This window comes from Podarcis melisellensis (genome assembly GCF_964234715.1).
Source record: "Podarcis melisellensis genome assembly, chromosome: 7".
NCBI lineage: Eukaryota > Metazoa > Chordata > Lepidosauria > Squamata > Lacertidae > Podarcis > Podarcis melisellensis.
In genome coordinates this window covers 45299242-45322651 of record NC_138539.1, presented here as the reverse complement: position 1 = coordinate 45322651, position 23410 = coordinate 45299242, and the positions used below count along the sequence as shown (strand labels likewise).

The window sequence follows — 23410 nt, the reverse complement described above, 5'->3', positions numbered from 1 at the left end:
ACCTACATGTTGTAGGGCTTCCTAGAGGTAGTTCACCAGCTACTATTGGAAATGAGATAGACTCTTGTCAGTCAGTCAGTCAGTCTCATTTTAGACTGAAAATTTCTATAGTGACACTAGGAACCTGATATATTAGGTCTTCAAAATTTAGCTAGCATAGTTGATAATCGCCCCATCATTTTGATATAATAATCAGACTAGTGTTTCAATCAACTTTTAATATTCAACCATATCAAAGGCATTGATTAAATTTACTGAGCATTAGTACATTATTTTAAAATTATCAAATACTTTACTTTTAATCTACATTATATACAGGTCAAGAAAGGCCACAGTTTTTCAACATATGCACCCTCTGAAATTGGAGGGATTTTGGATAAAGTATCAAAGTGAAGTCCACAAAAAAAGTATGCTATTGCTGAAAAAAGTCAGGGCTTCCTTCTTCTCAGGCTAATCTATTCAACACTGTATTTTTTTAAACATTGTTTTCCATTCAAAGTGTATATGGAAACTAAACAATTCCATGCTGTAGAACATCTTTTAGCAATGATATGTATGTATAGGCTCTTATTGAAAAGAAATACTGTCACTGCCCTGGTATATTACTTCATTGTGAACTTCAAAATGTACTTTAAAGGCGACCACAGTTCTTGCACTAGTTGACAGTCCACTATGAACAATTATATACTGCATGTAAACATGACTAAGTTACTATAGATATAATACATTCTTTATATAAAAATAGCCTTTAAAAAAAATTACCCTACTTTTTGTACTGTTTACAGTTAACAAAATACACCAACCACATTTTGGTTGTTACTACTCCTGAGTTAACTGCTAGGAAGTGCCCCATTCTCTGTCTGCAGCTGGGCAATAATTTTGCTATAAAATTTCCACTCTAAGCAGGTTGTTGTCCACTGAGAAAGTTATATACCAGGAACTGACTAGTACCAAAGTACCGTGTTGCAAACAGTTTTCCATCAGGGGTCGGATCAGAAAAGGCGATTTCTTCTTTACTCAAATATGAGCCATATATAAAGTTACTCCTGTTTAAAGATATTTTAAAAAGGAATAGTGTTAACATAACATATACGGGTACCATGCTATTTGATCAAATACCGTAATCCCCATCAATCAAGTGAAACAACTGGCACCATCAAATGCTACCCTATTCCATGTTTTTGAAAAAGCAGTTTTAAAGACCAGAGGAGAGGCTAAGAAGAGAAATTACAGCAGTTCACACAACTTTTGAAATATGACTATCTACTCTCTGGACTCATAGTTACGATAAAACAGAAGGCTTCCAATAATAGCAAATAAAGTGAAAGATGTGACTGGCTAACTAAGCATGCTTGCAAACATAAAAAGTAAATAGATTAATATTATAATTTGTGAAGCACTTTAGAGTATTCAGATGGCTGTATAAAATGCTAAATATTTTGGGCACTATTCAACTGTGTCCTGCCCAAGAATGGAATGAGATTCCCCCTTTCCTCCAAAATCTACCCCTTGCAGCACCTGCCATGTTCCACAAATCTGGTGGACATCAATGTGATCTGTGATTTGATGCTGGCTTTCAGCTGGTACCTTGTGAAAATCATGAGGAACTGGGCTTTGGGTCCATGAACTGCTCTGTAAAAATAGTCTATCCAATACTATAAGATATGTCCACCCAACTGGGAAAGCCACAGCTGTGGGGTGCTGTTGAGGCCTGTGGCTTATTTGGATGGAGAGAACTACAGAATTGCTCTCCAGTCATTCAGCCCTCTCTCGTGGGACTTTTTTTTCAGAGGAGATCCAAAAAGCTCCCACTCCCTCCCCACAGAGGGGGGGGGGTGAAACCCTGTGGTTATTGCTGCTAAAAATGTGCCTTGCTACTTCCCTTTCACAAACACTCTATCTTTTTGTTCCTTATTGACACATCCATCGCAGCACATTCTCTCCATACCTCTGGCTAGAATTGAGAAGCGAAGGGCAAAGATTGTAGGGCATTTTAAAACTCTGTACAGAGGCCAAAGAAAGTGGAACTATTCTTAACAGACAGCAGAGGTGGAAAAAGCCTTCAACCAACTAGTTTTTGTTTGTTTCTAAGGACTGAGATCCTCTCGTGGGTATCAGGGATGGTGTATGTGTGCCTGCAGGCACCATGATGGGGACTCCAGTCCTATACTTAACACATTTCATACTAAAATACAATATAAATGTTTACCTCAAACATTCTAGCATCCGAGAAGCAATTTTCTTCCGACGCATCATGCTAAACACCCAGATGCGACTAATTCCACAGATAGCAGGCTCAGGAGACGTTGAGCAGCACCAAGCCTTTTGCCTTTCAAATGTGACTTTCTCATTTTCTGAACCAACTTCTGGTATCTTTTCTTCGATAACTCTGTATCCCTAGAGAACAAAGCTAGCTTCAGCATACTTTACCAATGCAAAGTGCACTAAAACAGCTAATGTAAGGTGAACTTGTCTATTATAGATGTTTTCATCACTACCTCCTTTCAGAATTTTGTTCAATCACACCGTTGCCATTTTTATTGCAAGGAAAAGAACAAAAAGCAGGCAGCTTTCGTGTTTCAAACTGAGAAATCGTCTGCTAGAGTCAACAGTCACTCCCTACAATGTGGAACTTTAGAAGTTAATTAGGGTATATGGTCTGCACCAGTCCCCTTCAGGGTGTGTCTGTCCTCTGACCAGCTGGGCCAGCATACAATTCATCTTGACAGTATCCCTCATTCGGACGTATTTTTTGGGGTAGAAGGAAATACCTCATTAAAAAAACACCCCCAGCTATGTTCTTTATGATATCTGAGCAGAACTAGAGAACATTGTCTTCAGGCAGCTTGGAGCTTGCAACAGACAGACAGAATTATGAGTAAACCCACTTACAGAAGATATTCCAGATTGCTTCAGGCATAAAGCTAACAGCTCATTTTATAAAGGAAAACAGTTCACATATGCTACTCCTTCCCTCCGCAAACAGTTCACATTGCCCATTACAGAAAGGGTTACTGCCAGCTGTGTCAAGAAGCATATGGAAGTTTAAAAACAGAACAAAAGCCAAAAACCAGCCTTCAACATAACTCAGAAGACTGGGCTACTTGCAAATAATGCTCTTTATAGTATGGCCTACCCACAGAAAATACTACAAAAATGAAGAGAGCTTAAAAAAACCACCCAATGAATGAAGAAGAAACTTGTTCTGGACACAGCCTTACTCACCCATTGGATATGTTCGGCGATTAAGCATCCTGTTACTTTTTTATCATTGGAAATAAATAACAGTGTCTTAGTTCTGGAGCATGTAAGAGGAGCTTGTTGAAATCCCAGATCATTATCTACCATCTCTCTGATTTCGTCAACCTGCCAAAAATTGCATAATATAATTATACCCAGTATATTCACAAGTAAGAAAAAGGTTTTTAAAAAATAAGTTCTAGGTCTACTGAAGAATCTGTAAAGAAATAAAGGAAAGTGCAACAATGAATATCTTGGAAAAGAACAATGATTGTTTCTGTTACTGCGCAAAAAAATCAATTTGTGTCTTTGTTGAAATATTAAAAGGGACTATGGAAACTTTTTATTTTAAAAATAACCACCCACAGTTGGACATATGAACAACAGTAATTCTTCCTTGTTCCCTGTTACAGTAACTCAACAGAACTCCAAAGCAAGTTGTTCATTGTTCTGGGAATTTGAGTTTCAGCCCTGCCACATACTTATATTTATCAAGTGATTATATGTTATATTGAACTCAGAAATGCCATGAAATGCCATTAACAAAATGAAAATGAGCCACACTAGTCAAGCAATCAGCTTTAGCTGATTAATATAGTGAATAACGTCATCTAGGAAAAAAGTTCCAAAACATAACAACTTCAACTACAGGTTTAGGAAGAATCTAAAAATTTAAAAAGGAAATGGCTTCAATGTACTCCACCAGGAATGCTGTCTTTTCACATTCAGCCAGCTATAAGCCACAGGATCCCTATTTTCCCACTACTTTCTTTGGCATGCATGCCCAGGGATACTTAGACACATGTTCCCACCCAATCTGCTCAGTCAAGGAAAGCAATATTGCTGCTTCCTCTTCCTTGATTTGGCAAATGAGGTGGGCTAGATGGGGATATGGCAGATGTGCCTTCTATTTCCTGACATGGCCTGGTACAGCTCCTGTGTATACACCACTTCACACACACCAGTGAGAAAGATGGTTTAGATTCAGCCTGTGGGTCCCCAGATGTTGTTGGACTACAACTCCCATCAGCCCTGAGCTCTGGCTTTGCTAGCTAGGGGTGATGGGAGTTGTAGTTCCAACAACATCTGGGGACCCCCAGGTTGAGAAAGGCTGGTTTAGAAGAACAGGGTTCAGTTACGCTCAATAGAGATCCTGTTACATTCAGGCACTGTGCTTGCACAAACCCTGCATATTTCCTATGAGGCAATTTTAATCTGTTTTAGTATTTTCACTTTTGTAGGTTTTAAAGTATGGTTGTGATTTTATTGTTTCATCTCTTAGGAAACCTCCTGCTTGCAAAAATTTCAGGAAATAAATAATTGCCTATGACAAGGCTGTTTAATATGCTTTCCTACCTAGTTCCTTAGAATCAGTACTAAGAGTGGTTATATTTCAGGAGTCTATTTCTCATTCAGATCTTCTCTGCAAGTTCTGACATGTTTTTCTTCCATGAAGGAAAGTCATCACACCTCAATTGCAGGTTTTTGCTTTCTTTGATCAAAAAAGTAGCCTCTACAGTAGAGTACAGTAAGTTCCAGCTTGGCCTTGTTAGCTAGAATTTTTTCCCTACATTTTTTCCTTCCAGAGCTCAGCAGTGGCCTGTCAGGATAATTATCTACTTCTATTCAATAACAAGCTCTGGCCTGGCACTTTAGCAAACATGATGTTATCAAAAATAACTGGACCATTCATATCTATTATATCTGTACCTTTACATGCCACAGGTCCATGAGGATAGTCAAAGGCAACAGATATTTAATCTCAGGGAAAGGTTTACAAACAGTCAGCCCCTATGCATTCACTTTATTTTCAAGTTTCTCTAATCTACATATAGACCCAAAAAGAGAGCACTAAAATAACACTACTAGTAACAGGTATTTCTGGTTGATGATTTGTGTGCTGATTAGGAGACAGACAGCTAATGTTAACACAGGAACCAACCTGTTAAATGCACCTGAAATTATGAGCCAAGTTCATACAAATGCTTAACTAAGCTATTTGCTCATGTGAAAAAACAAAGAGAATAGAGATTTTTTTAAAGGTTTGTTCTACCTTTCTTAGTGCATATTTTGGATCATCAGGAAGTACCATTATTATCTTGCCATCAGGATACTCAGCCAAAATTCTCTCTTTTTTCCAGCCCTAAAAAAGCACATAATAAATACTTGACTAAATAGACACTTTTACATTGCTTAACCCAATGTTCGCAACTATTATTCCTTGTAAAGGTAAAGGTACCCCTGCCCGTACAGGCCAGTAGTGTCCGACTTTAGGGTTGCGCGCTCATCTCGCTCAAGAGGCTGTGAGCCAGCGCCATCCGAAGACACTGCCGGGTCACGTGGCCAGCGTGACGAAGCTGCAGCTGGCGAACCAGCACTATTCACTATTCCTTGTAGCACTATGCAAAATGATCTATATGTAAGAGGAATGGATTTCTGCTTGTACAACAGGACTTCACTTTCCCCTACCGCAGCGCTCAGCACACCCTTAAAATCTGCATCTTGTTTAGTAGGCAACAAACCCAATTGGGTTGTTGTTTAATTTATTCATATTGACACCATCAAAGTGTTTTAATACTTCAGAATTTTTCTCGTTTTTTCTGTGGTTGCCCCAAACAACTCTAAGACAAATTAGCTGAGAACTGGTACATCTACTTTGTTATTGGAGCCAATACCCCAAACACCAAAGCAGAGCAACTATATGTGCAGGTGGATGCATTCTAGTCTCTAGTGAGCAGAAATGAGCAGATTTTAAAAACTGAGTTTCTTTAACAAACATTGTTACCTCCATAAATACAAAATATTACATTTTAACATCTTGGCATGCAAAAGACCTCCAGGAGGTTTTCCGTGAACTGAGTGGCATGCAATGGTTCAAATACGGAATCATTCATTTTGTAACTGGTCATAACGATCATAGTCACAAAAATGAGGCTATAAAAAGAATAACTACCTTCTAAGAACCTAAAGGGATAAGTTGCTATGCTGTGTGTATCTGAAGTTAAACATACTCAAAAATTAGGTAATTAAGTCTTCTTCAGATCCACACTGATGGTGATTAATGAGCAGTACCTGCATGGAAAAACAAAACAAAAAGCCACTTAAGTCTATTAAGATGGGACTTAGCCAGAAATTAGAGTTTATGTTGCTCAGAAAGGATGCAGAAAGTTATGGTATATTTCACTAGCCTTAGTGACGTATATCTGAGACACAAAACACTTTGAAGGAGGGAGAAAGGGGAACTCCCTGGAAGATATGCTGTCTTCTAAATTTAAAACATTACTTAAAAATAATAATCTAGAACTGTTGTTTTCAGTACTACATGCTTTTTTCCAAACAAATAATAATAATGTACTAAAGCAACTAACCACTGCTACCAGATGAAGATCCTTTTCAGCACTAGCAGTAAGAATTCATTTCATCAAGGTATTTAGATGTCTATTCCACCCTATTCAAAAGGTAGGTTTCAGTTTTAGAAACCCAGAAATATTAAAAGAAACTTCCTCAAAGTCTACTAATATGCATTCTCATCTCCATTTTTGGATTTATTTCTCCCTTACTAATAGCGATACAGGGCATCACAAAATGAGGGTAGAATTTGTAAAAGATTAGACTAGGGAATGCATCACATATTGGGCTACCTCCAAAGAAAGTTTGGCAACTGCAGTTAGTTCAAAATGTGGCTAGCTGTGACCAGGTGTTATGAGCACAGAAGCCAGTGCTTTGCCAACTTCAGGGGCTATTGCTCCATTTCTGGGTCACAAAACCTCCAGCATGCACCCTTAATTTAGCTTTCAGTTTATATCAGTCATTAAAAAAACCAATTTAGTCCTGTTCATGCAATCAAAGAGTCTAGAAACAAGAGCCTTATTAGTAATATCAATTGCTATGCTGTGATCATTATGAAGGCAGCCCTGGGGAGCAGAAGTTTTTAAAAAAGCTTAACTACCTTGTGTAGGCAACAAATACTGGTCCGATCATTTTCAGACAGCCTCTTTTTTAACTATAAATGTTGTGATATATCTGTGGATGATTACTTCTTTTAAAAATTATATGACTGCGAATTGTACAACTATAATGATATACAAAAGATTCTTATATCCCAAGCTAGATTTGAACCAAAGATTGAATTTGTGTCATATATAAATTAAGTAGCTTGGTGAATTCAGTTCAGTTGTCCTGGAGGTCTTATCAATGTCAATGTACGGAAGGTAACATGTATGATAAAGAAAACAAACTTCCCTGACTTTAATGGAAGTTACAGGGGCATATTATGTTTAGACTAACAGCAGTTTTGTTTGGTGTGCAATTTTTGAAATTAAAAGTCAGACTATGCAAAGTTTAGCATTTTCTATTAGCCAAGTTACTTGAAAATATGGCCATATCTAATTTACACATATTTACAGTTTTATGCAAATAGAGAAACTACTGACTAGATTAGTCCATTCTTGAGTGCTAAGTCATATACTGTATTGATGCATAGGAGAAAATACCAGGACCAGAAAAAAACACTTGAAAAGGTATAATAAATTAGCATTGATACATTAATAACTGACTAGCATTCAAAAACACATTTAAATGGATCTAACACTTGCCTACACTTTTTTAGGGTAATTATTAAATAGTCTATATCCAGCAGTTCTGGTTAATCCATAGCAAAAGCTCCAAAGCATACAATGTTATATGAAAGAAATGTTCTTACCACATATTTTACAGCACTTATGAACTGGTTGTGGAAGAGCAGATGTTGAGTTTCATCCTCAGGATTTGAAGCACTATAGAGCATCCCACAAATGTTGCAGGAAATGGCTCCAAATCGCTTTTGTCCTGCATCCTATATTAAAAAGTAAACATAGTGCTCATTCAGGAGCAGTAATATGCACATTAAACAAAGTTTCTTAACACAATAGGCAGTTTACAAAAACATGAACCCCTGCTGACTCCATGTTGCTCAAATTTACACTATTTTCCATTAGTATGAGGACAAGATTTTCTCAATCAAGTGATTTGTTTGAATTCTGTTTTTCATACACAAACCAGCAAAATGCTAATGTGAGAGAGAGTATGGAGGTAAGTTTCTATTTTGTTCACTCATGGAACAATACCTGTTAGTAATGATCTAGGCACCCAGAGTCAGTAGTACAAGGCACGATTTTCCTCTCTGTGACCAAACCCCCAAATTTGCACTTTACATTTCCTTATATAATTAAATAATAGCCATCAACTTATTTAGGAGGAATAAAAGTGGGCGCCATCCATGACATTGGTGGTGGTGGTGGGGTATTTGGTCAGTGGGCTGTAGCCAACGCTAGTCCTACGCAAAGTAGACTTAAGTTCATTAATTTCAATGGGTCTACTCTGTGTGAAACTTAGTTGGACGCAATGTATTTTGATTAAAATTATGCACAAGAAGAACATAACATACTTACAATGCACAATACTTACTATGATCAGCTGCTTATCACTATCTTTTGCTACATCTTTTGGTTTTCGAATATGTTCTTCAGATGAAAGGATACCACCACATTTTGATGCTAATGCAATCTTTGGCAAACATGTCCTTTAAGTATAAAAACAGTTCAAATGAACAAAATGTTGCCTATTTCTCTATATATTTTAAGATGAACTTAATTTCAGCTAAAAATACAAATATTAAACTGAAGTAACTGGAACCTATTTTAATGCAAAAAAAAAAATCTTTATTTGTTCAACATTCTTTAGCTATGCTTTGTTGAAAAAATATGGTTCATATTAAAGAACAAGCAAAATCTACAAGTGCAAATCCTACACTCATCTGATAGACCAGGATTGTAAATAACCACTTGCTTGGCCAACTAAGAATTGCTTCCGGGTGACCACACACAACTGACCAACCCCATCATGATTCTCCCTTGAGCCTTAAGGAACTTACTGGCTTTCTAAAAGTTCAGCAAGAGAAGCCAGCCTGCTGGGTTTGGGAGGCTGCACTAGTGTCTGTTACTACCATGCTATGATTCTCAGTGGGTTGTGCAAGCAGTACAACATTAATGGAGGTTGTTCCATGCAGCTCCCCATGTGTCCTCAAGGGTGGTGGAAAATGTAGCCTTAGGAAAAAAGACATGGCCAAAGGGTGGGGAGGGGATAAAACTCAGGCAAGGAGGAATGATTTCTCTTTAATATGTCATTTGCCTGGCAGACTATCAGAAATATCTATGGGAAATGGGGGGGGGGGCTTTCCTTACTATGAATGATGAAGAAGTATAGTGGAGCCTATTTAGAGAGGGCATCGTTCAGCATGTCCTGCTTATCCTAACAATATGGTTGCATACAGTTATGAACATTTGAATTCTCAATAGCAATCTTTTAATTATATCATCACTCGGGACTTCAGTCAATACAAATTGCATACAACTCCCACAAGGAATAACTGCATTTATATTCAATAAGCTAACAAGCTAATTGGAAGCCATAATTAAGTCTATAAAAATTTAATACTTCAATAATAAAAAGATAGCAACCTCTAACATTTGAAACCTCTATAATTACTTGATATACAGAATAGCGTATGGCAAGAACCAAGGCTTGCATAAGAAAAAGTATGGGGAGCAGCAATATTTGTTTCAGAGTCTTCATAGGAATGTCAGGGGGAAGTACTAGTTTTGGCAGAGCCTGATCATACCGGGAGGAAAGAATACCCATGAGTTTAGAGGCCTGAAAACAGGCTTGCAGCCACTTAAAAGTTTCTTTTTCCAAAACCAAGGGCAATACGAAAAGGAAGGTACTCTTGCATCAACAGCTTCTGTTGGTAGAGCATGAAAATCTTAATCTCAGGGTTGTGGGTCGAAGACCCACGCCGGGCAAAAAGATTCCTGCATCGCAGGGGGTTGGACGAGATGACTCTTGTGATCCCCGGTAACTCAACTATTCTACAATTCTATGATTCTATTTCACTAGTTGTGGTGAGAAGGGCTTAATGCACGCTTTAAATGGTTCACTGCAGGTACAAAGGCAACAAGCAATGCAACTAACTGATACCTGCTCTCATTTGTCTCGGAGGTTTTATTTGTGAACAGGGTCCGAACCAACTGCTTGGGAGCTGCATCTATAAAGGAATAAATGTGTTACTTTACTTACACAAACACACATACATATACATAATATCCCATGTATACCCAGTATTTGAGATTTTATCCGTTTGATGGCAGAGAATGACAGACATGCAGAAATAAAACACAAATATTAACCTGAAATAAATCGATTTTCTGTATAATTTTGCCTTACAACATACAGTTTTGTATTACTGAAGGTTTATATCTGGCCACTAAAAAACTTTTGTAACCAAATGCAATGTTGGATTCAGAACAGTCAAACACAATCCCTTGAACTGTACACTGAACGCAATAGGAACCGTTACAGCTGCTATGTGTGGTCTGCATATGGAAAAAAATGGAAGGGCAGAACTCAGTGGGAGAGCTTTCATGCAGAGGATGCCAAATTAAATCCCTGGCATTTCCAATCTTAAGACTCCCAGGCAACATGACTAAGAAAGACCTAATCCGAAGCTTCACCAAGATAGCTCCCATGAAAGTAGAGAACACTAAGGTAGTCAGAACTATTGTATGACTCAAACATTAAGATAAGGAACAACTGCCAACACAGTAGCACTTCTAATAATGATTCAACAATTGCAGTATATAGTATGTAGCTAAAGAGCTTAGTACTTAGTACAAAGACCAGCATTGTACTTAAGGTGATATACTAAGGTAAAAACAGTAGTCTAGTCAGCAATTTTGAACATACCAGGGAGTCCATTCAAAGAAATGTGAACTTGGTTAATAAGCACAATGGGATAAACTGCTGCATGTCATTATTTGGAAGGGTGGGCAACCCTTTTCTTCCCAAGGACATGTAGCAGTGGATGCGCAGTTGGCAGTCACATGCTAGTCAGCATGGTCAAAGCCAGTGATGGTTAGGGCCTGAACTAGTGGTTGGTGGGGCCATTCACACATACATTCATACTTTCTCTCACACACCGCACATGATTGTGTTTAGGCTTGCTCTTCCACGTACAAATGGCTTAAGGTTCAGTCGGTATGACACCAATCTCATTTTGCCTCCAAGCGAGTCATTATCACTTAGCTACACAGTTCTGAGCTCCTTTCTGGACTAGATGAACTCCACCTCTTTATTTTCAACAGCAACTGGGAGCCAAAAGGCCAGAGGGTCTTGCTGCAACACCCACTGTAGCCCTCGAGCTGCCCTGAAAATGTGAAGCCAACTGGAGCTTATTGGGTTGTTTTTATTTTATTACCTAATTTGTTTTTTTATATTGTGATTTTATGCTGTAACAACCCTGAGACCTGCGGGTGTAGGGCGGTATAGAAATTTAATAAATAATAATAATCTGGTGCTGCTACAGCTCTCCTTCCTAGTTGAGGCCAGATGCGCTGCTCCTTGCCATCTCTGCACCACCACCACAAAGTCACAGCTGCAGGCTCAAACAGTGCTTGGATCATGTTGATGGTCCAGCCCTAAAGATCTGGGGCACTTGCCTCCCTTGCAGGACATATGGAGCTTGATTGATTGATTGGTTTATTACGGCCATTGGCCCATATCTAAAAACAATACATCAAAATTTATCCATAAACAATACAATTTAAACAGTTCCAAGTTAAAACACCCCTATAAAACCAATTTTACTTCAATTAAGTAAACTATACACAATAAGCTCCCTCTATGTCGACCGCAATTCAAATCCCTCAGATTTTGGGGGATATGCGTCTTAGTTCTGACACTTATTGATGGTTCTTAAGTTTGGCTAAGCTGTCAGAGTCATACAGTGATCCATTTCTCCTCTTATGAAATAAGACATTAATCAGGTATCTAGCGACTGCAAGGGATCTACTTGAGTCTTCGTCGTTTAATAGGTATATTATTTGGGCTTCCTGAGGTCTGTCAGCTATTCTCGATAAATATGGGGCCAGAAACTTGGACCGTGAAGCCGAATGTATAGGACAACAGAAGATTATATGATATAACGATTCTGTAGATCCACTTTTACAGTCACAGAGGAGTGAGATCTGTCCGTTGGAGAGTCTGTTACCCAACACATTTGATGGGAAAACATTGAATCTAGCCTTTATAAAGGCGTACCTGTGCATCACCACAGATAAGGTAGTTAAATAAGATGGAAGCTTCGTTGGTGGTGTTAAGCCAAGGTTTATCGGCGAACAGGTGCCACCACCTGTCGCAATATTAAATTGTAAATCAATCTCCTCTAATTTGTGAGTTATAATTCTCTTGGCAGAAATTAAATCCAATTTTAGTAGTTCAGATGGAGATAGCCCTAAGGACACAAGTTTCCCATGTATTATTTTTGCCCAAGGGCTAGGGAAGTCGTCTCTCCAGAGACACTGTATCAAGTGGAGATTTGGAAGTTTGTGCCATAATGCCAACCAGTAACAGAGGATGCATTTCCATAATGAGGTTTCTAGAGATGTAACATTTAGTTCGAGACGTATAGCAGTATTGCCTACACACCTGGGTAATTTTAGCAACCTTCTTAGCAGCTGGTTTTGGATTACCTCCAATTGGGTTAGATTAACAAAGGACCCCCATATTGGGATTGCATATGCTATTGTTGCAATCACCTTTGCCTTGAAAACTTTTAACACTGATGGAATATGGAAAGCCCCATCTGAAAAGAAAAAACGCAGTAGCGCAAAGGAAAGGGCTTTAGCTCTATTTAATACATATGCCAGATGGACCTTCCAGCCCATGTTGTGTTGGAGAAGGACTCCCAAGTATTGAAATTTAAAGACTTGGTCGATGGCTTTTCCGTCTATTCTCCAATTATAGGTTTTTCGACTCTTGGTGAAAATTAAAACTTTGGACTTGGCATGATTAATTGTAAGAAAATTTGATTTGCAGTAAGCATCAAAAATTTTCAGTGCCCTCCTAAGGCCTACTCTTGAGAAAGATAGGATCACTGCGTCGTCTGCGTAGAGTAGAAGGGGGCAACGATATTGGGCAAGGCGAGGGGCATGGATCGTTTCTTGAGAATCTATCAGAGGCGCCCTCATATCACTTATAAATAGATTAAAAAGGGTTGGAGCAAGGATACATCCTTGACGGACACCTCTATTGATGGTTACTGAATTTGAGAGGTCACCGGCCGGAGTGATTCTCACCCTTGCGGCTGATCCGTCATGCAATTTAGTTATTAGCCACAAAAGTCTTTTGTCTATTCCCCATCGTGCTAATTTTCCCCAAAGTAATCCCCTGGGGATGCTGTCAAAAGCGGCCTTTAAATCAATAAAGGCTGCACAAAGTTGGCCTCTATTTGGGGCGGAATATTTCCGGGCAAAACATATGGAGCAATTTACATGGAAAGTTGCGTGTAATTCCTGCAAGGAGAGCCTGAGACCCATGAGCTGTGGTCTAGCTAGTCAGCTGCCATGATACTTTCAGCTTAGCCTGTCAAGGGCATAGTGCTGGAATGGATGATACACGGTGCCTTTTCCAATTCCTGCTTCTACAGTTTTATGAACAAATCCATCAAGAGCTTCCTGTAATACAACCTGTAATTCAGCTACTGATAATTCACACAAATAAGATGTTATAAAGTTGTGAAAATGTATGGAACTTGTATTTTAAGATTCACCTTGAGGTTTTATTTCTGCTCTTTCTTTTTTTACTTCCTTCACTGGTGACTGTGCTGTAATTATTTTCCTTGGCGTACTTTCTGGACTTGAGTCCAAATGTAAATTGAAGCCCTAAAGAAAATATTGAAACATAGCATTTTAGACAAATTATTCCACTATGTGTCATGTGTCTTACCAAACAAACCAGACTTTGAAAAACCTGTATGAATTGACCATATTAGATAAATCCATATAAATTTACTATATTAGCAATCTGACAATAGATCCAATACTGACAAAAAAAGTACAGCACTTGGGAAGCAACAATCATTCACATTATTTATTCCTGTTTAATTTAGTAACTGAATTACACAAATTAGCTTTAAAAAGTCTAGTGGCAAAAATATTGTGGACCACTTTTTTCACTTGGTGCTGCCCTGCACATGATTCTATTGACCACAGAAAGCAATTATGCTGTGGTACACTGCAGAGATGCCTGGTTTTGCTGTTGAAGGGAAGCTTTGGAAAGCTTCTGTTGTACTGTAAAACAACAATGGATGTGCTAGAAGATTTTATGGGCAGTCAACCATGCACACCTGCTTAAAGTGAAATTGGCCAGAATAGCTTTTTCACATGATTTAGAAAAAGTAGCAGTAATGGGATGAAATGACCCATTTTAAGCAGATTGCACCATGGTATATTAAAGTAACTGCACAAACTGCCTCACAAAACATTTCTAATCTGACACTGAAAATGTGTGCAATCATCATACAATAATATTAAAAACTGATTACCTCATCTGGGGCTGGCTCAGGGCCATGGTGCTGGCTTAGGGTAGAGAGACCATTTTCTATAGCCACCCTATCTTTAGCCTGGATTCCTTTAGAGCAAGGTATATTTAACTTCTGCTCATGTGCTGTGTTGCCATTGTCCTCTGATTGTACCTGTTTCCTTTGGGCTTCTGGGAGGTGCATTTCTACAACTGCTTCTTGTTGTTTCTCTGGAATATTGCACTTTAACAAACCAAGTGCCGGAGTACTTGAGGAATTTGAAGGACTTTGGTTCACATGATTAACCTTTGCTAATTTTATTTTGGTCCATTTAGAGTTTTTGTTTGAAGTACTATGTCTGCCATTCACAGTACATTTGACAGACATTCCTTTTTTGCTGGGGAAAAATCGCTTACACTGAGAGTTCTGATTAGTTTCCTCTTCAGTAGATACTGCAGTCTGAGGCAACTCCACGACAGTATCTCTCTCTTCCTCTTTTCCATATTCTACATTAGGATGATCTCTTTTTACTTCCACAGTGTCTGACTCAATCTCACCTGCAATTTCCTCACATAGCTCAAGAATGCTAATCTTTTTTGACTTCATCACATCCTCTGGTTGATAAGCAGGTTTTTGACTCAGAGAATCTGAAAAACCTCTCTTTGCTTTTACACTGATTTTTCCATTTCTGTGCACGGATTCCTTTTCTTTACTTATTACCCTGCATGTTGATGTCACAGAGCAGGGAGTTGTGTTGACAGATCCATTAGTAGATCCTTGAAGGCTACAGTCAGGATTATTTCTTGATTCTCTTACCTTCTCTTCAGATGTGGTCAAATCACAGATTTTAGAACCCACCTCATGTTTTTTCTGTTTCAGAGAATCAATTTCCTCAAAACTTGTTATTTCTATTTCTCCATTATTATATTCATCGCTTTTCATGATTTTTTGTTCCATTATTGGCTGGACAGAGTCCAACTTTTCATTTTTAATACATGGAACCTGTTTTTTCATCTGGGTGCATTGCTTTCGAGTAGAAGCACGTCCTCCTTCAATTTTTCTGCTGCGCAAAGATATGGTAGGCACATTAGATGCTTGCTGCAATCTTGGTGATCTTCGAGTTTGATGCTCATCGTGTGAAACAGCAGGTTGTGACTGAGGAACATCCTGCACAGTCTCCTTCCAAGACACATCTTTAGCTTTTGTGACATGCAACTGCTCTTCTGTATTTCTAACAGTACTTTTTTTAGAATTAGTATCTGTTGACCTTGTAGTTTTTTTCCCTTTGTCAGATTCACAAGCTTTTTTATCACTGAAAGTTTTAGTCCGCATCTGTTCAATGCTTTGAGAAGCTGATTTTTTTGCACAAGATTTTTTGGAATTCTGAACCTCAAAGTTAACCTTGTTACTTTTAAGGAATTTAGTGGCTTTAGTAGTTCTACCCTTTTTGGAATTTTCTACCCTCGATTTTGATTCAGAGGACAAGTTCTTATGAGTAGCTCTATTGTGCAATGCTGAACGTCTATTACACAGAGCTTCGGTAGAACACTTTTTAATATCTGCAGATGAATTCTTTTGCTTCTTGGTTTCACGAGAAGTCTTACTTTTGACGGCACTGGATTTTTCCTTCCCTGTAGAAGTGCGTTTGGAGGAAGGCTTTGTACAGCTCAGATGGTTACCATGGTTTATTTTGGAAGATTTTAGGGATGCTTTCGTAGAAGATAATTTTCCTATAGGCTTTAGGGAAGTTTGTTTCACACGTACTGCTTTACAACTTTTCTTCTTTAATTCATTTGAAGTCTGTCTGGAATACTTCTGTGCTCGTTTAGTTTGGGAGGATGGTTTAGAGGATCTGTTTATGGAGTTATTGACAGCTGTCCTGTTAGTTTTTGTAGAGACTTTGTGCATTTCTTTCTTCAACACAGTATTTTTATTTGATTTGGCATGAAGCACTTTTTTTCCTTTGCTAGTTGATACTGATTTACTATTCTTATCCAGTTTCTGCCGCTTAGCAGGGGGTTCTACCAGCACAGATTTTCTTTTCTGTGCTGCCATTTCTGAAAAAGACAAGTATTAAGTCATTTATACAGTATTTCCAACTATTTCTGCAAAAAATAGAACTTAAATGCAAAGTTTAACATGATGACTTGGCTTACTCACAGGTACTGCTTTATAAATAAACTCTGTCTCAGCTGAAGAAATGTGCTGATCTGTGAAAAACACATTCCTTATAAATTTGCATCCAAGGAGAGCATTACATATCTCCTATAAACACAGAAACAACAAAATATTATTGGAAATGACAGTGTTTTACAGTTATCCCTCAGTTGTATTTCATTACAGTAGTGAAACTTATTTCCAATAACATGCGTTCAAATTTTCAACTAGTTTTCTAATTCTATGGGAAGCTGCAGATATTTTGTGAACCATATATCAAATAAGCAAGAGTTTCAGGTAATAAATAATATACACATTTTATGCAAATTAAATAGGGCACAAAATTATTCCAGGGATGGTGAGCTGTTGTCCTTCCAGCTGTTGTTAAACTACAGTTCCAACATCCCTGACCCACTAGTCATGCTGGCTGAGGCTGATGGGAGTTGGAGATCACAGGTTCCTTTCCCCTGCCTGACTCAGCTTCAAGCTGCTCTGTGTGTTGCACTCTTGATTTGATTCTAATTATTCTAAAGTAAATGAAATTTTAACAGGATTTGTCTTGAAGAGCACAGCATCAACATTTAAGAATAAGCATTCCTTCTAACCATCTCAGACTCCTCCAGGCCTCATTCTACTTCAGATTCTAATAATGCCGTTTTACCGTGCACAAGTTATTTTGAAATTTCTATTATTTTTGCCATTTCGCATGCTTGGGGGGGAATACTGTGTGTTATCAAGTCTCCTTTTGAAACCTATGTTTTTCTTACCACTGATTGATCAGGAACAAATCTATAGACTCAAACTATTAGTGTCACCACATTTAAGAGGAAAAATTGATAATTTGTCTCCTGTGTAAGTTTCTCTTAATTACAATAGCAAGAAATGAGAACAAGTACAAACTTCCTTAAACTTTTTTTTTATTTAAAAAAAGGATGTGTGAGAGGTATATGTACTACTGAGGGGAAACCTAATTGGTTATCTCTAATATCTTTAGAGATACTTTAGCTATCTGGCAGCATGGTTGATCAAGATAGACAGATAACAATATGTATCTGGTTTTTTCTCATAGCAAGTATTTATTTGATAGTTGAAACAAATAGTTCCTGTAAGTGCACAGAGCAATGGCAAACAGGTATGTGGTGGGAGCAACAACAACAAGAAGAAGTAATGTTTTTGTTGTGTAATTAAATCTGTAGCATATCTCAGATTGAACTGAAAAGTAAGTCTCATAAAGCTTCCTTCTCAAGTCCTGGATCAAGCATTAGCGATTCCAATACTGCCTATGGCTACAGGGACATGGGTGGCACTGTGGGTTAAACCACAGAGCCTAGGACTTGCCGATCAGAAGGTCGGCAGTTCAAATCCCCACAACGGGGTGAGCTCCCGTTGCTCGGTCCCTGCTCTTGCCAACCTAGCAGTTCGAAAGCATGTCAAAGTGCAAGTAGATAAATAGGTACCACTCTGGCAGGAAGGTAAACGGCGATTCCGTGCACTGCTCTGGTTTGCCAGAAGTGGCTTCGTCATGTTGGCCACATGACCCGGAAGCTGTACGCTGGCTCCAACGGCCAATAAAGCAAGATGAGTGCCACAACCCCAGAGTCAGCCACGACCAGACCTAATGGTCAGGGGTCCCTTTACCTTTTCACAAAAGCCCACACTACCCCAACTGTGAGACCACCTGACTTGTACCAAAGGCCAGGTTTTGTACACAAGGCCATAGATTTATGCCCATTATAAACATTATCATCATCAAGTGCCTCATATGGACATTATATTGTATCTTTCATACACACACTTTGATTTGTATTCAACACAGCCACCCCGCTTGTACAACGGAACTTCCCTCACTCGGTAGAGCACGAGACACTTAATCACAGAGTCGTGCGTTTGAGTCCCATGTTGGGCAAAAAGAACCCTGCATTGCAGGGGGTTGGACTAGATGAACCTTGTGGTCCCTTTCAACTCTACAATTCTATGATTTCTCCCTCATCTCCCCATAAACCCTTAAAATCTGATCCAGAGGGATGGGGGGAGGGGGCTGCGAGAAGAGGAAGGCAAGATCTTGTTGTGTGAAGTAAGTGCCACTTACACAACATCGGATACTGTTTGTGGTGAGTTCAGGTGATATCCTGAACTCCTACAAAATCTTGGGTTGTGCTGTAAAGAGGAGCTTGCCAAACCAGTTCCTTTATCAATGCAATGGGTACGATTTAGCACATCCAAAGAAGTTTAACACATCCAAAGAAGTGGCTTTGTGCCACTTCCCTTCTCCCCCTCCCCCTCACCTGGCTAGCACCTAGCAGAACAATAGCCAGATTTGCCCGTGAGAGGGAGAGAGAGAGGCGGGGAGCTGGAGGGAGGCCATGTTACCTGCGAGCGAACCCCATTGAACTGAATGGGGCTCCCTCCTAAGTACGTAGTTAAAAGACTGCAGCCCAAGCCCATGTTGCCTATTGACACCAGAAATCCCTACTCCGCTATGCACCGATTCGGGGCTCCACGGGAAAAAGAAAGGGGAGTCGAGCTTGTAAATACAAAGAATGTGAGGGGTGTTTGAGGCGCGGGTGGGGGAGGATAAGTGGGGGGAGGCGTTGCTCCTCTTCCCCAAGGCGCTGCCAACAAAGCCAAAATTCCCAGAGTCGAGAAACGGGCGAACCCCCGTCGGTTTCCTTCTCTCTCGGGGTCCCGGTAGCCGAAATGGGGTTCGGGAGGGGGGGAGGTAGACTCCGGCGGGGAAAGGCCACAGCCTCCGTATATTTCTTTCTGGTTTTATCCCCGCCCCTCCCCCCCCCCCGGCTGCTTGAGGAAGGGCAGGAGGATTGTCATTTACCTCTTGAGGAGGAGGAGGAGGAGGTCGGCCAAGTTGCCCCCTCACAGGACGAGGCGCTTTGGGGCCGTGGCGCCGGGTGGGCGAGCGAGGCGGCGGCGCGCGCGAACAAAGTGTCGCGGGGAGGGGGATGGCTCCGCTCGAGGCGGCGTCGGTGTCACCCGCGCAGGTTCCTCATGTCACCCGGCCGGCGCCGAATAACACTGAGCAAGAGAGAGAAAAGAGAAGCGACTAGAACGCCTCCTCATATCCGGGTATCACGCCAGCCCAAGGGCACTCATAGAATGGTTTTCCAGGAGGATCTCCGGTTCCCGATTACAGCGCTCACAATCCTCCATGTGCGGGGCAAGGAAGCGAAACTTCTATTTACTTAGGAAAAACCCATTCAAGAGTGAAAGGTTACGAGCCCTCCTTTCGCTGCACTGCTTTGAAATAATTCTGTCTTTGAATCCGGGGAATGATTACATGCTTGCCTAAAAAGAACAACTGAAGGGCACCGGGTTAGAGGAAGGCCGGGCGAAAGTGTTCCACTGATTTCCGCCAACTGACCCAGAAGAACCAGGCGCATTGAGTGTTTTTGTTTTTTTGAAAAAAGTAAAATGTTGAAATAACCACCCAGCTGCATTCACGCAAAAACCATTTCTCTGCCTTCTACTGCACCCGACAAGAGTCAGTTCTATTTCCAAACCCCAGAGTTCTGTTCGAGTAACCAATCAAGAAAAAGTATTGTTTGTTGTGGAGGAGTGGGTTATGGCTGCCTAAGCACAACCATCCGCTGCCCAGTGTACCTCCCTAACCAGTGCCAGATTTAGGTATAAGCTAAACAAGCTATAGCTTAGGGCCCACTCACTTGGAGGCCCCCAAAACATGTAAAGGAAAAAAACCCCTGGCTGTACATTTCCAAAATATAAGGTAAAAAATAACACCTACACACAGCAACAGTGTTTTTTGTTGTGTAGGCCCCTATAATGTAAGTAATGGGCCTGCTAGCCTGCTTCCTAAAATATCACTGGTTTGCTCATTTCTATATATAGGGTGCCTACATTCTGCATGTGCAAATGGCTTTAGATACCTATTAGGTCCATAAATTACCATATAGCATATATCCAACACAAAACAGAACGACAATTTGTTGTTGACAAAGGACAACTGGACATATAAAGGTCCCCATTACCTTCAGTAGCTTAGGGCCTCGTCAAACCTAAATCCGGCCTTGCCTACTGCCGAAGGAGTGGAAAGACTGCGTTGAGAAACCAGAAGTATGATGGCGGCGGGAAAGTCTTGTTGCTTTAGCCTCCCTTTGCGAAGACACCGTTTTAGTCCCGCCCCCAAAGCGCTGCCAGCTGACACCTGACAGTCACGCTTACTGCTGCCCGAAAAGCCTCGTAGCGTCTGGGCCGGATATCCGGCGACGAGCTTTCTAAGAAGCACCTGCGCATGAGCAGTTGAAGGCAGTTGTCTCGTTCGGGTGGCTGTTCGTTCCTTTTCATCTCCATCCTAAGCTCGGTGTTCCAAATACACTGTGTACACTCGGACTGTTCCTTGTGGGAGCCTGGGGTCCTGGTGTACATATGTATAATGTATATGTATATACATCTGCAAACCTCACACACTTCTGCAAACCCTGAGTCTTCCCACGCCTTTCTCTTTTGTAGCTTCGGCTTCATACGGGCAGGCACTAGAGAGAATTAAATTCGCAATTATATACTGTAAGTCTTTTTATATAACGGAATTGTACCAATTCCTTCCTCCATCCACTGATAAGAGACTGCGGCACTACAGCGACCTCTTACTGCTCCCGTCAAGAAAATGTAGTGTTGGGCTTACTCGAGGAAAGCGTGTGTAAGGAGTGTTGTATACGAAAAGATTTGTCATTATTTTCTGGTTAGTGTTAAAATCACTTAGCAATTTATTGTGCCCTGAGGAAAAAGAGATCAAACGAATGGCATAGCAGTGCTCTTAGTCCTACAAAGAACGTAGGACTGAAAAGAGGTTGGGGATTGTTTGTAGTACAGTATTTAAATATTAAGAATTAAGAACACACACTACATTAATAGAATTATAAACACAAGTAACTTCATAAACAAAACAAGTAGTTTGGGAACAGTTCTAGTTTTAGAAAGTATTTTTTATAATAGAAAACTACTGAATTTCTTGATTTGGCAATACTGGGAAGAGAACTGAATTTGTACTGTATTTCAATGCTAATGTCCCCATAACACACAACTCTGTTCTAATACCATACAGTTAGTAATTCCACCAATTTCACTTAGACTTCTAACCCAATAAAGGATTGAATGGATTTTCCCTGGAGAAAAGTCCCAATTAAGTCAATGCACCTCACTTTTAGGGACGTGGGTGGTGCTGTGGGTTAAACCACAGAACCTAGGACTTGCTAATCAGAAGGTCGGCGGTTCGAATCCCCACAACGGGGTGAGCTCCCGTTGCTCGGTCCCTGCTCCTGCCAACCTAGCAGTTCGAAAGCACGTCAAAAGTGCGAGTAGATAAATAGGTACCGCTCTGGCGGGAAGGTAAATGGCGTTTCCGTGCGCTGCTCTGGTTCGCCAGAAGTGGCTTAGTCCTGCTGGCCACATGACCTGGAAGCTGTACGCTGGCTCCCTCAGCCAATAAAGTGAGATGAGTGCCGCAACCCCAGAGTCGGCCACGAGAGGACCTAATGGTCAGGGGTCCCTTTACCTTTTTTTAACTTCACTTTTGCTTCTATAGAAATGAATAGCAGCAGTCTGCTTTATTTGTTTCAAGGCTCAAACTGAAAGCAAGTCTTGCTGTAGTCAGTGCATGTAGGATTGAAATCTTCATCCAAAATCTCATAATCAGTTAACTTTAGAATTAAGCAGTATGACTTGGTTTAAAAGTATCTTATATGAAAGGCTTTTGAGCATATGTTTTCTGGCTTTAAATTCTTCATTGTCATCGTATTAACAATACATTCTCAGACTCTTTTTTTGAGGTCTTGTTTCTAAAGCACTGTTCAGGGAGACAGTGAATGAAAACTTCCAGCAGCTGCTGGTTTATGAGGACTATTTTAGTAAGAGGTTTATTTGCTAACTTGTTTTAGAGAATAATTGATAACTCTCCCATATGCTGCTTGATTTTGCAACCAGTGCATTCCGTGCCCTCCCCCACCCCACCTAACTTGTGTTTTTCTGCTGCGTAGAAGAAGCAAGTTTAAAAGCTTCAGAATCTATTACAATGAAACTAGGGATGATGCGTGATAATTCATGATAATGGGGATGGGCCAACAGCAGCTCCCTTCACCCACCGCAAACAACTTTTAGCTCCCTGTTAAGTCCTCTATATGGGCTGTCCAGCAGAATACCAGAGGTGGAACTGTGCCTTAGACAGCAGTGCAGAAGGAAGCAAATTTACTCGTATTGCTTCACTATTCCATTCTGTTAATACAAATAGAAGAATTTGTGTATCTGGAAATGTGGGAAATGTGCTGTATTTACTCAGGAGGAGATCATTCTTGAAGATTACTCCACTACATAGGAAACAGCGGAGGGACAAAAAGTAAGAAAGCATTCCAGGGCATAGTCTCAAAATCAAAACCTCTTGAAAAATATTTACATTTCTTCCTGAAACTGTTTCTATTCCCAGTGGGATGGAGAGTGAGACTGAAAATAATCCAGTGAAGCTATTCAGCCTGGGGCAATTATACTTTTTATTAAATATTTCCTAATCTTTCTAATGAGAAGCTTAGTTTTCCTTCTATGAAACATACTTTACATACAAACTTTACCTGCTATTGCACAGAAAATTAAACAAATATG

The 23410-nt window shown here is 40.0% G+C and overlaps 1 protein-coding gene across 6 annotated transcripts; it reads right to left on the bottom strand.

Moving 5' to 3' along the window:
• Positions 1-203: 203 nt before the first annotated feature.
• ESCO1 (establishment of sister chromatid cohesion N-acetyltransferase 1) lies at positions 204-20889 on the bottom strand. Of its 6 annotated transcripts, XM_081918034.1 has the most exons (12): positions 20818-20889; positions 19620-19819; positions 16793-16897; positions 14657-16689; positions 13883-13994; positions 10255-10321; positions 8686-8800; positions 7943-8074; positions 5294-5383; positions 3226-3366; positions 2210-2397; positions 204-1046 (listed from the first exon to the last, which is right to left on the bottom strand). In XM_081918034.1, exons 4-12 carry the CDS (start codon positions 16685-16687, stop codon positions 899-901), a joined length of 3024 nt encoding a protein of 1007 aa, XP_081774160.1. In that variant the 5' UTR covers positions 16688-16689; positions 16793-16897; positions 19620-19819; positions 20818-20889; the 3' UTR covers positions 204-898. The 6 variants fall into 6 exon arrangements, 5 of the variants coding, with proteins under 5 accessions (XP_081774160.1, XP_081774161.1, XP_081774163.1 ...); XM_081918035.1 differs by lacking the exons at positions 19620-19819; positions 20818-20889 and adding an exon at positions 20791-20810; XM_081918037.1 differs by lacking the exon at positions 20818-20889 and having other exon boundaries at positions 16793-16842; positions 19620-19934.
• Positions 20890-23410: the final 2521 nt, after the last annotated feature.

Excerpts from the sequence above, each read along its gene's own strand:
- ESCO1 (XM_081918034.1), bottom strand. The coding sequence starts at position 16,687 with ATGGCAGCACAGAAAAGAAAATCTGTGCTGGTAGAACCCCCTGCTAAG. Across the intron at positions 10,322-13,882 it reads AGCAGAAATAAAACCTCAAG|ATGCAGCTCCCAAGCAGTTG; the intron begins GTGAATCTTAAA and ends ATTCCTTTATAG. Across the intron at positions 3,367-5,293 it reads CAAAATATGCACTAAGAAAG|GTTGACGAAATCAGAGAGAT; the intron begins GTAGAACAAACC and ends AATTTTTGGCAG.